This window comes from Amia ocellicauda, chromosome 9, assembly GCF_036373705.1.
Source record: "Amia ocellicauda isolate fAmiCal2 chromosome 9, fAmiCal2.hap1, whole genome shotgun sequence".
Taxonomy (NCBI): domain Eukaryota; kingdom Metazoa; phylum Chordata; class Actinopteri; order Amiiformes; family Amiidae; genus Amia; species Amia ocellicauda.
In genome coordinates, this window is record NC_089858.1 from 42,626,840 (window position 1) to 42,640,743 (window position 13,904).

A 13,904-nucleotide genomic window follows, 5' to 3' on the forward strand; every position below is an offset into this window, starting at 1 on the left:
TTCACTGTTGCCTGCAGACACTCATTCATGTACCACTCTTCAGCCCTTTGGCGAACAAACTGCCTTCTGCTACAGCCAAATATTTCAAATTTTTACTCATCAGTCCAGAGTAACTGCTGCCATTTTTCTGTTTTATATATATAAAATATATAACATAAAAACTGAATAACTGACAGCAGGATTGTGCTATTTTGTGGGGCAGGTGCTCAAGCCAAAGAAAGGGGCACACCTGGGGACTATCTGTGCACATGCCTGACTGACAGTATATGGACACAACTTTAAAATATGGACATAAGTACATCATTAGAAATGCAGTAATGGGTAAAAATATGCAATTTACATATCAATCTTTAATATAGCACCATTCACAATAGATTTGTGGCGGAAGCTTTGCAGGATTAATGCATATTTTTAAAGAAGGTAAACTGTTACACATGGAGAAGAGAATATCAAAACCCCCTGCAGGAAATACTAAATCTCTAGGGTTCCAAGGCCTAATAGGTGCTTCACAGTCAAGCCCCAAAAAGTTTAAACCCACTGTCCAGGCCCTATTAACCTAAGTGCAACATCTTGGCTCAGCTTCCACTATCTTGGAGAAATCCACTGTTTTGATCAACTGATTGAAAGAATCCACTCTATCAATAGGGATGTAGCTCCAGGGTTTTTCCTGGCTCAGAATGGGCCTGTCTCATGATCGGTCCGTGTACAGTAAAGGCAATGAGTTATGACAAAATCTATGCATTTTCTTGTTATTTCTGACCATTTGATAAACAAAAATGCCTATCATGCTTGAATAAATGAAACCCCATTAACAAAACTGGTAAAAAAAAAAAAAAAATGTATATATGACAACATTGGAAGGGGTGGAGGGGAGTGAGTTTGAGGGAGAGGGGTGTCGGGTTGGGACAGGGGAGGCAGTCAGTTGCAGAGGTCACATCCTGCTTCAGGGCATTTCACCCTCCTCTTTTTATTAACTAAATAAGAGGATATGACAAGGCCATGGTAGTATATTAGACTACCAACAACCAGAATAACTATATACAAGTAAAAAAGAATACTAAACAGGGAAACATATAATTCTTTTGAATATTGTCACTTTTGGGCAGGGGTCTCAAACTCAAATTACCTGGGGGCCGCTGACCCCACTGTCTTTGTATAGGGGGGCCACTTCAAGTACTAAAAATAAAAAAAACACAAAAAACCTGCATGCTGGGAAATGGGTAAGGTTTTTCTCTGTAAACTGGCTTTTCCATAATCTCAGTTTTATGGAGAATGCTTTGACATTGTCAAAAGATATGGTAACAAGCTGGCCTGGGCCCTGCAGCTTCAGATTAAGGGTGTTCAGCTCCTGTGTAATGTCAACTAGGAATGCTAGGTCCATCACCCATTTAGAGTCATCAAGCTCAGGAACTTGCAGTCTGCCCTCCTCCATGAATGTCTTCACCTCTGTTCTCAAATCAAAGAACCTCTTCAAGACACAATCCCTGCTGAGCCAGCACACAGGACATCACCATATGCTGACTCAATTTCCTCCAAAAAGGCACGAAACTGGCGGTGTTGTAAACCCTGGGATCTGATATAATTAATGCATATATAACCCTTTGCTTAGCTGTGTAGCTCGCCTCTCCCTGGTAACTTTCATACTGTGCGGCGTGTTTCGTTGAGTAATGGCGCTTAAGGTTATATTCTTTAAGAACAGCAATTTTCTCCTTACAGATTAAACAGGTGGCATTTCCATTGAACTCCACAAAAAAATAATCTGTTGTCCACTTCTCTTGAAACTGTCTGTGCTCCTGATCAACTTTCCTCTTAGCTTTAGAAAGAGACATTTTCAATAATCAAGTTTTTGCCACTTCTAAAACACTCGGCAATACAACAGTAACTATTTTTTTTTTTCTAGCGAGCTGAGCGGCTGTTCGCTGTGAGTGATTTGCATTTTACCTGTGCACTTTGCTGTCCCGTTGTATGTATTCGTGCTCATATTGTTGCATCTGTGAGAATATTATAATGAAGTGATCTATGTTTGACATGTTCTACAGAAAACTATTTAATTAGACTACTCAAGACAAATTAGTCCAATGGAGAAAAAATACATTTATTTATTTATTCGCGGGCCGGATTGCACTATAATTGGGATCATGTGGCGGGCCATACGAAATTGCTTGGCGGGCCGCATATGGCCCGCTGGCCGGGAGTTTGAGACCCCTGCTTTAGTCTTTACGTAGAAGCATGCTATTCTTTACAAGAGCTCCTGTCAATGTTGATGCAGTAACTCATCCCAGCCAGCATGCTGCCATGGTGTTTTATTCTAGCACTGTCAGTTGCTATCATAGTGCTGTAAACAGACTCAGCATCTATGATTTGTTTCTGAAGGGTAAGGTGTTTTATTTTTTGTGTCAGATTCCATTTTTCTACTTTGTATTTGGTTTTCTTGCTGTATCGCGTCTTTCTGCTTTCTGTAAATCGTGTCTGTTATTCTGTATGGCCCCGGCCTTCCCTATGTGTGGTCTGTGAGCACTCATAAAAACACACAGCTGAGCGCAGCCTAGCCTGATCGGATATGGGTGTGTCTGGTATCATTGGAAAGCTACAGCCCTGCCCTGTATGAATGACAGATCCGCTGGCCAATGAGGGACAGGATTTGGGTAACAGGGCATGGAAAACGGCCCCCCTCTCTCCTCACCAAAAAATACAAACCCATTTCTCAGCACTGCTTATATGGAAATGACCATAACTAGGCTCATTCGAAAGCTACAGACCTGTGTTTTTCGTGAGTGGCAGCGTTGAGCACCTAGGGGGAGACAGGATTAGAGTAATATGACGTAGAACGCTCGGCTCGCCCCCGGGACGATTTGCAAAGGGCAGACCTTAAACGCATTCGGAGAGGATTTGAAATGTTTTTTTTTTTTTTTTCGATTTTTATCATTTTGGTGCTAGTGATTTTCGTTTGGCGCTCGCTAAAACCTCTTTGAGGGGCGCCAAAACTTCCTCTATGCTGGAAAACCCCGATCTCAATTTGAACTTTTCACTCTAGTCTGTGTATACTATGTTTTCCTTTATGGGAACTACAGAGTAGAGCTCCTCTGGAGTTAAAATCATCCTTGTGGGAGTGGAATTTGATTACATAATGGCTGGGTCTCTTATAAATACAGAACCAATTCAGATTGCAGTAATTTACAGAATCAAACCAAATGCCACCCCCCAGTTTTTTGTTTTGTTTAGTTTTTTGGATTCAATTTAGGGTAGAAGTGGAAATTTTCTTAACGTATTCCTGATATTTGTCAGGATCAGGGGTAATGTTATTTATCATCTGATAAAGAGGTACACACTGCGGCCGATAGCCAGTCTGCTAAAGGCCACCCCACTGACTGGGCCGATTTCCCTGTAGATATATCTAATGATGACACAAAAAAGTGAATTCTTAAAAATGGGCCGTGCAAACCAGAAGGTCCATATCCAAGAGATAAGAAAGGTAGATGCTTTTCTAAAGAGTTCTACTACAAAACATCTCAAAAAGGAGTTAAGATTCCTCGTAAATGGCTCTGTTACTCACCGAAAATGGACCATGTATACTGTGAACCATGTTGGTGGTTTGGTGATAGAACCGCCACCTGCCACAACCTAGGATGGACTGTTGTAATAAATGACTGGCAGGGCCTTTCACAAAAAGCAAAAGATCACAAGACCTCTCGCTCACTCATGAAAGCTTGTGTAGTGTATGATACATGGAAACAAGACCAAACCATAGACCCGCAAATATTCACTGACTACGAAAAAGAGGTGAACTTTTGGAATAATGTATTAACAAGAATCGCAAATGTAACGTTTACACTTGCTGCATCTAAATCGCAGGATAAAATTTACTTTTTTGGCCATTAGCCACTGTGTCTGGTAGAAGGAAAAAACTTACCAGCCACTTGGTATTTTTACCAGCCAAAGGCAAACATCACCAAAAAAGGATGAGGGTGCGTTAAATGTGTGGTGAACATGTTAAAACGTGGCATGTATTCAGGTAATTAATCAATCACCATAACAAAAGCTATTTGCACACCTGTATAGAGACAGGTGTGTATGAGGGAAAAGGATCTGGATAGAAAAAACAGGTGTATAAGGTCTTTGATCAAAACATTGCATTGAATTATAACACTTGCTAGTAGAGACTGTGTCGGAGCATCTTTTTCAAATTAATCAATCACATATGCAATAACATGGCAACTAATGGGGATCTATATAAACACATTAAACTAACACATGAGAAGGGGTATTATATGGTTACACATTGTCGCTCTTCATACACCTCTTCCTCTTCACTGCTACTCCCTTCTCTGGGTTTCTGCATGTTATTAAAAGGATTTCATTGAATTGGCTAGATATTCATGGTCATGGTCTGTGGTTGGGTAAAAAATATAATCTCTAGGAATGATGACAGACGGAAAGGATGTTACAATTGGTCAATACGATGCATGCCAGCAAAGACGCAATGTAAACAAACCGCTGGTTTGAGGTGGTCGATGCCCTTAATGATTTTGAAGACTTGGATTGAGTCCCCACGTAGTCTCGTCTGTTCCAGGTTGAAAAGATTCAGTTCCCTCAGTCTCTCCGAGTAGGACATCCCTGGAATAAGCCTGGTTGCTCTTCTTTGAACTGCCTCTAGAGTGGCGATATCTTTCTTGAAGTGTGGAGCCCAGAACTGTACACAGTATTCCAGATGAGGTCTAACTAGTGCATTGTACAGTCTTAACATTACTTCCCTTGTTTTCAATTCTACACTTTTGACAATATACTCTGTATATATTCTGTTTGCCTTTCTTATTGCTTCCTCACGTTTGGATGGAGAAAGTGAGGAGTCTACATAGATTCCTAGATCTTTCTCATGTGCTACTTCATCTAGTTATTTTCCTCCCATAGTGTAATTATAGTGGACATTTCTGTTACCTGCATGTAATACCTTTCACTTGTCCACATTGAATTTCATCTGCCAGGTGTTCGCCCACAACTGAATATTATCCCTTTGAATAACCTGTGCTGCCGAGATTGTATCTGCTGAGCCACCTATTTTAGTATCATCTGCAAATGTGACAAGTTTGCTAACTATCCCAGAGTCCAGATTATTAATATAGATTAGAAAATGCAAAGGCCCTAATACTGATCCCTATGGAACTTCACTAACAACCTCACTGCAGTTAGAAGCAACTCCTCATATCGACACCCTCTGTTTCCTATACATCAACCAGTTCATAATCCATCTACTTACATTACTCTAAATGCCTACAAGTTCCAATTTGAGGATCAGTTTTTGGTGTGGAACATTATCAGAAGCTTTTTGAAAATCTAAGAATATCATATCATATATGCTTTCATGTGATCTACAGCTGCAGTTGCATGTTCAAAAAATTCTAATAAATTAGTAAGACATGATCTGCCTCGTCTAAACCCATGTTGACTATCTCCAAGAATATGGTTTTCATTGAGATGCTCCTCTATTTTCTGTCATCATTTGTTGCAACATTTTACAGGTGATGCAGGTGAGACTGATTGGTCTATAATTTCCTGGCTCAGTTTTGTTCCCTTTCTTGTGGATTGGTATGACATTTGCTATCTTCCAGTCAGTTGGCACATCCCCTGTTCTAACTGTCATTTGGAATATAGCTAGTGGCCTAAAAATAATTTCCCTAATTTATTTACATACTGTTGGAAATATACTATCTGGCCCAGGTGATTTGTTTGTTTTTAATTCTGCTAGTCCCTTTCGTACTTCCTGCACATTTATCCTGATCTCTCTTAGCGTTTGACTGGACTGATTGTTAACCTGTGGCATGTTATCTGTTTTTTTTCTTTTGTAAAAACTTCTGTGAAATACTCATTTAGGACATTTGCCACATCTTGTTTGTTTTCCAAGATACTTCAGTTTTTGCCCTTTATCTGTTTCACTTCCTCCTTTATAGACCTTGTGCTGTTGTAGTATTGAAAAAAGCTCTTGTATTTTGTATTTGTATCTCCATCCCTTTTGTATGTGCTATACAACATTTTCTTTCTCTTGATATTTGTTTGCATACTTCTGTTAAACCATTCTGGTCAATGTTTGTTGGTCCTCAATTTGCTAAGTTTTGGTACAAATTTCTCCTGAGCCTCAAGTAGTATATTCTTAAAATATAACCATCCATTTTCAACTGAATCTGTATCCAGTGTGCTCCAGTCTACCTCTTCTAAGTGCTGCCTCATACCTTCAAGGTTTGCATTTCTGAAATTATAGACCATTGTTTTAGACTTGGTCCTTGTTTTTTGAAAGAATGCCTCAAAGCTAACCATATTGTGATCACAGTTTGCCATTGGTTCTCTAACTAGTGTCCCTCTGACTCTATCTTGGTCATTTGAAAAGTTCAAGTCAGTGCATGCATTCTTCCTGGTTGGTTCCCTGACAAATTGAGTTTTAAAGCAGTGATTTTACTATCTCAACTATTTCTATTTCTGCTTCTCAATTGGTCTTTCCCAGTCTATGTTTGGGAAATTGAAGTCCCTCATTATAACAGCCACATCCTTGCTACATGCAGTCCTGATTACATTGTACAATGCAACATCTTGCTGAATATCTGAATTGTGTGGTCTGTAACGCACTAATCCTCCGGATCTTTTGTTCAAAAGTTTAACCTACAAAGATACCTTACTGGGATCTAATTTGAGTTCTTCTGCCGGAATGTCATTTTTGACATATAATGCTACCCCACCACCTCTTCAATGTTACCTGTCCCTCCTAAACTGTGCGTATCCTTTCAACTTGTATTCATCCCCATAATTTTCTGTAAGCCATGTTTCCGTCACTCCTACATCATCATAGTCACATGCAGGACTGTGACTTCTAGGTCTAACATCTTGTTCCTTATTTTCCTGGCATTGAGGTACAGACATTTCAGGACTTTCCTACAGGTGGTTTCCCTTTTTCTTTCCTTAGTGGAACATCTCCCATTGTCAGAGCTCCCTGTCCCCCTGGTCCCTAGTTTAAGATTAGCTCGAGATTCTCAATTACTCTGCACATACGCTCTCCCAATGCATTAGCCCCCCTTCTGTTTAGATGTAGACCGTCCGGTTTGTATAGGTGCCATCTATCCTAGAAGGAAAGACCAATGCTCCATAAACCTAAAACCCTCTTCCCTACAACAAGATTTCAACCACGTGTTAAACTTTCTAATCTCAGCCTCTCAGTCTCCCTGGTCTGGCACGTGGTACCGGAAGTATTTCAGAAAAAACTACCGTGGAGGTTCTGCTCTTTAAATTTGTCATTCAGAACTTTTACCCTACCTTTTCCTATGCCATTGGTTCCAATGTGGACCATGACCAGTGCATTCCCCCCAGCTTTGGCCTGTAGCCCATCTACAGTTCTGTCCACTTTTCTGATCTATGATCTCAACTCTCCTAGGTTTTGGCATGCACACTATCTCTCTCATGGGCTGATTGACCAATTCTTCTATATCCCTAATACAGTGCAGATCAACAAGCTGAGCCTCAAGATCACGAACCCTGATCTCTTGGATTTCAACCTGCCAACAACGTTCACAAATGAAACCTTCTTGGATGAGTTCATCATCCTGCAAACCTTACACTGTAGTGGCCACATGCTTCTGATTTTTTTTTATTTTTTTATTTTTTTATTTTTTCCCTTAAGTCTCTTGGTTTCAGATCCCTAGTCAACTGCTTAACTTTTTGTGACCGAGAAACAGCCCAGCTCTTTCTCAACAGCTGCTTTAAGTAGCTTTTGTCTACCTGCCCCAGATTCACACCTAACACACCTAATCTCCTTTCTACAACCCATTTACTTTCACCAGCAGCTGAAACTGAATTGACTTCAATTTAGGCAAACTACAGACAATGCTAACTTCAATTAAGGCAAACTTAAAACAAAATGTTTGTCACAATTTCAAATTAACTATAATGGTTGTGACTATTTGTTTTTAAAGGAATATTTTGCAATTACAGCTGTAAATGACCGACCAATATGTTTTCATTTATACTTTTATACATTGCCAGTTTATCAATGTGAGCTGCAAGGAAAATGCCTTACATTAGCGTCCATGTGGCAATGTTTTCCGGTCACAACAGTGAAATGCAAATTGTATAAGACCAATCTATCTAGCTAATTTATACAATCTACTTGACTAAACAATTTACTTTTCCTCTCCAAACCACACTCAGACTGCCGCTCTGTGTTCGGAAACAACTGTGCGTTAGAGTTCCAGCGAATACAAAATAAATGGCAATAGCTGGCTGTGTATATGGAGGGTGATCAGTGCCAAAATTAAGATGAACATGAAGAGGATTATGAAGATGATTATGGGCACTGGCTACCACCCATTGTCTCTGACTGACAGAGATCAATGTTTTGTCACATTGAAAAAAAAAAAAAGAAATACAAGAGACGCTACGAAATGTAGAAGTGCGCTGAGAAATGTGAATAGCAAAGAGACGAATGGAATAAATATATACATGTTGAAACTAATGAATTAATAAATAAATGTTGAAATAAACAAATAAATAAATAGATGAATAAATAAATAGATAAGCCTAAATGTATTTGTTTAATCGTGTATTTATTTTCTCTGCGTATTTATTTTAAATCTCAGTTTGGATAGTCCTCCATACTCTGAAACCGTGTAACTCCATGAAATTAAATACATATATTTTTTAAATATATATATATATACCTAAAAAACATCATCCATAGATCAAAATTCGGACTCAAAAAATACCAGTCTCACAATCGTGTGCCTTAACCACTACATAGTGTAGCGCTGTTGAGCCTGGCTAAAGGTGCTGCGGTGGATCTGGATTGTGACGCAGGAGAACGGGGTTTGAGTCCCCGCCGCAGCCAGAACTCCCGAGTCGTTACGCTATGAATATAGCCTTCCTATATCTGTATATGTATGTGTTCCACAATACATTGTATAAAGCCTAACATTAATGCAATAGAGTAAAATGTAGGACTTAATTTAACACCTCCCTTTATCTATAGATACCGTGTGAGCGAGTAGATGTGTCTCTGTAAATTTTCCTGAATAAAAACTAACAAAATACAATATGAAACACGTCTGTCCGCCATTGCTCTGCGTCTGACTTCCGACCACTTTCTATGCCAACATTGTAAAAGTCTGCATCTTCATCTTCATAATCATCACTGGAATTTTTGGGGTCCAAATTATGATGTATGGATGATGTTTTTTAGGTATCTATTTATTCATCTATTTATTTATTCATCTATTTATACATTCATTAGTTATATATAATATTATATTTATTTCCAGTTTGTCGTTGCTATTCACCTTTCTCAGTGCGCTTCTACATTTCATAGTGTCTCTTGTATTTCTTTTTTTCTTCATGTTCATCTTCATAATCATGTTCATCTTCATGTTCATAATCACATCCATCTTAATTTTGGCACTGATCACCCTCCATAGTGTATGTATTCATGTGTTTGTTGCGGTCCTCTTTCCTTTTCTGTCATATTATAATTCTGAAACACTATAATCCAGGTAATTAAAAAGTCAGTAATTATGACTATGAAAAGTAATTAAAAGTCATTATTTTTCCACATCCTTAACAACCTTACTCCTGCTTCATTGCTCTCCATGAAATATGTCCTCCTGGACCGAAGACTGTCCAGATGCCATGTTTTCAAAAAACATTATATTGTGGTTTGCCAAATTAAGTAACATACCAACACTACAACGTCAACAAATTAATTCGTACCGAATTAAAACATACCGACAAATACTCTATCAGAAATTAAAAGGTGAGTTCCGTACACTTGTTGGCTACCTGCCAAAGTGGCTGGTAAAATTGACAGATTTACCTGCCACTGACAATCTACGTGCATTTGGCGGGTTGCGGGTGTTAATTCTATTCTCTGATCTAACTCCGCATTCCGAGGCCACACAGAAAAGGAGATGGATAGAATTGGAAACTTCGTTTGAACGATCGAACTTATAGCTAGATATGACTCAGTGTTGCAAAAGCTTATGGATAGAGAAAGCAGAGTAACGTACCTAAGTCCTAGGATTCGTCCAGGTGCAAATACAGAACGAGATCCAGAACACAGAATTCTATTACCTAATTATGAACACAACTCAGGATATCCCGAATGTCGACCAGTTAAGTCAGGTGTTTAGATATGTCACCATTTCCGTAAATGAAAATGAAATAGAGTTTCCTGGGTTTTCATAATGTTACAGATCAAAGTGCAGCAGGACTGGAAAAACGCATTGTGGATTCATTGAAAGTAAGGGGATAGAAATCAATAAATGTAGGGGACATGGCTGTGATGGTGTGAGTACCATGAGTGGAGTGTACTCAAGTGTACAGAAACAAATAGCAGACAGGGAGCCCAATGCTGTATATATTCACTGTGCTGTGAATGAATTTAAACCTTGTCTTAAATGATGCCTGTCAAAATGTTCCTGAGGTGAACAACCTTTACAACTTTGTGCAAAGATTGTTTGTGTTCTTTAGTGTGAGCATTAAAAGGTGGGAACTTTTGGATTCACACCTCTCCAAAGCTGGCCAGCTAACGCTCAAGAGGCTGTGTACTATGAGATGGGCAGCCAGACACGATGCTATTCATTCGTTGCAGTTCTGTTATGCAGATATAATACAAGCCCTCACTAAAATTGCGCTGCTTTCTGATGCAGCAGTCACAATGAGCGCTCAGAGGCCATTGGACTTAAAAAGGCCATGGAGAGTTTTGAATTGCTCATCTCAGGGGGCAGTTTGAGGAGTTAAAGACTATGACACGATTTGGCATGCACATGGTGTACTGGTAACTCTTTTACAGAGAAACGCACAAGTCACACAAAAAAGCACTTTGACGAGCTATGTGAAGATGAGTGCCTTCAAAATGCGGAGGAACATTTTAGGGTGTCTGTTTTCTGTCAATACATAGACACTGCAGCTGCTCAAATGACACGCAGATTCACCGGAATGAACGAAGTCGCAAAGCAATTTGTTTTTCTGTGTCCCACTGAGCTTTTGTGTGCCACTGATGAAAACCTCTTTCTCTCAGGAAATGCTTTGGCTACACAGTATAAAGACGACCTATCACCTGAGTTCCCAGCTCAGATCCTATCCTTGAGAAATGCCCTGAGGAGCTCAATCAAGGAAATTGAATGTGGTTAGATAAGAGATCTTCCTCAAATTCTGTTTATTAAACACCACTCTATCCTACCTGGTGTTCTGCTGTGGCAACATCGGTAAAATAGTTTTTCACACTGCCCGTCATTGTTGCTCATGCCGAAAGATCTTTTTCCAAACTAAGACTCGTTAAATCTTATCTGAGGAGCACCATGTCACAAGATAGACTTTCTAGGTTATCTGTGCTAAGTATCGATCGCCAACGTGCGTGCAGTCTGGATTTTAAGGCCGTCATTGGGTAGTTTGGAAGGGACAATGTCTGGAGACGTGCTTGTTTTAACTTTTAGGTCTAACCTAAAGGCCATTGTGAGCTTTTATCATTTGATCAATTTTAATATGAATGTCATTTTGAGTAACATATGCCTATTTTCATTTCAGCACGAATCTAGCTACTGTATTTGTTTTTAAGTCTAATCAGCCCATTGAATCGCACTTATAAATGTCCTTCAAATGGAGACTTTGCGCTCAATATACGAAAGGCTAACCAAGCCTAATGTTTGGATGTGTTTTGTAGATATGTTAATACAGCAAATGTTGTTGTTGAATAAATTTGGGAAAAGCGTCAAATTCTGTGTAATCACTTACATTGAACTTCAATAGGGGGGCGGGGAAATCGTGCTTCGATCTTGCGGGGGGGCCACAATAATTTCCTGTACACCACTGGGCGAGTTCTGAAACCTACTACTTGGTAGCAGGTATTCTAATCCTAAAATATTTTACGAAGAGCTGGAATGTGTTTTATTAATTTTATAAATGATAAAATCAAAAGTTTGATTAGCCTTAACAGATCTGTTTTTGGAAAATTTATGGTTTTTCCATATGAAATTAACAATGTTACATCTGACAAACTGCCTTGACTAACCAATTTTTTTTTTTTTTTTTTTTTTTTTTTTGTACTCCAGGCACCATTGGAGATGTTACCTGCAGGTTGTCCATACAGGCTTTGCGTGACATAGTATTCACTCGCATAGACCTTCCTACCTCAACAAACTGAAGAATATAAATGAAATGACTGAAGTTGCGCTTGGAATGTAATTTTTGATTTTCAACTAACAAAGAGGACCACTTTATTAAAGTGAAAAATGTATTTTTTACATGTTTTAACTTGCCTCACTAATTACTTAAAACAGTTTCTGACACTGGTATTGCAACAGTCCCACTTCTTACTTTATTTTTAATCTATATAATTTTTATGTAGTAGGCCTACCTGTTCAGTCTTGTTACAAAAAATATTCCCCTCTTTCTTTGGCAAGCTTTTATGGAGCGCCACAGCAACGAAAAAGTTACTTAAAGTCTCTAATACGTAAGCAGTTACTTGTGCTTTTCACAGTGATTCAAGAAAACGGACAACTTAATAGTCTGATTCAGCCTGTTTTGGTAGGATGTCAGATAGTTGCAGGATAGACAACTTCTAAATGGAGATCTGTCTAATACATTCTTGAGCAAAGAGATCGGTTCCACAGATGTCTTAATGAAGCTTGTTTTCCAATGAAGGTTGAGGAATCTGAGGCGATAGTGGCCTTAGGCTGACATCTCAAAGTGGGAATTAGACTGATTCTCGGAAGCAGGAATCCTTTATTTATTAACCTCTCCCTTCTGCCGAAAGAACCCAAGAGTGACGTCAAGATGGCCTGGATTTATTTCCCCTTTGACAACCTTGTGTGCATGCTGCTCGGCATTTCCTTCACAGTGTGGTTCACCCTGCTTCTGGTCTTTATCATCGTGCCCGCCATCTTTGGGGTATCCTTCGGCATTCGTAGGCTCTACATGAAGACCCTGCTCAAGATATTTGAGGTATTTGTATTTGAATTTTTTCCCAGGAAATGGCATATGATCAAGGATATCAAATTGCGTGTCTTTTCACGTTTGCATTAGTATTTGAATAAAGTCCATCATGAACCAGTTGAAGTCTTTGAAAATGCATTATCAAATGGCTTTTGCATTAACATTTTAATTATGCAGGAATTTTCTGTGGAACCGTGGATTTCCAAGTTTTTATTTTTTATTTTTATTTTTTTATTTTAGTTGTGACAAAATATCACGTCACAATTTCATAGATTTTTGTTGTTGTTAATTGAAATTGACAATGTAGGGAGGTCAAACGTGTTTTAATATTTCCAAAAATAACACCGCTGACTTCATCAGGCAAGATTCTGTACTAGCTTAGACATGTACATTTAAAAAAAATAAAAGCAATTCAACTGAGTTTTAACCCTCACTAAGATGGCTTTTAAGCACCAAATAAGTTTTTTTTCTCATCCCTGCCACTATTTTGGATTTTCTTCACTTAGTGTCATTAGAAAGATGTTTTAAAACTTAAAGTAAATATATAATTAACCACAATATATAACATAGTACAAGACCCTTGTCTGATGTTTGGTTCGTATAGTTGATGCGTTATTGATTTGCGTGATCTAGACCCCAAAACATTGTCAAATGGTGCGAATCCAGTGTTTGGCGAAGAACAACACCGAAACGCAGCTCTGCGCAATGTGCTCTGAATGTTCGGTTTGGAATGTACAAACAGAGCGAAGTGACTTAGACCCCGTTCACGCTTATTAGGCCGGCCCTGGGCCGCCTCAAATTTAGGCCGGCTTTTTTCAGACACCCCGTTCACACTTGCAGTTTTAGGAGGCCTAAGTGCGTTCACATATGCAGGCGAAAAGCCGGCCTAAATTAAATGCATGCCGGGAATAAACAAATCTGCTCAAACAAACCAGTGACGTAGG

General features: G+C 39.0%; 1 protein-coding gene across 5 annotated transcripts in view; it reads left to right on the forward strand.

The window, feature by feature from the left end:
* gpat4 (glycerol-3-phosphate acyltransferase 4) overlaps positions 1-13,904 on the forward strand; it is a 92,024-nt gene that overhangs the window by 5,424 nt on the left and 72,696 nt on the right. Inside the window, exons 2-3 of one of the 5 annotated variants that reach the window (XM_066714544.1) lie at positions 12,078-12,102; positions 12,866-12,969. In XM_066714544.1, the coding sequence (XP_066570641.1) occupies positions 12,090-12,102; positions 12,866-12,969 (117 nt within the window). In that variant the 5' untranslated portion in view covers positions 12,078-12,089. Of the gene's footprint in view, positions 1-12,077; positions 12,207-12,781; positions 12,970-13,904 lie in introns of all 5 variants that reach the window. The other 4 variants (XM_066714542.1, XM_066714543.1, XM_066714545.1 and 1 more) reach the window with 4 other exon arrangements.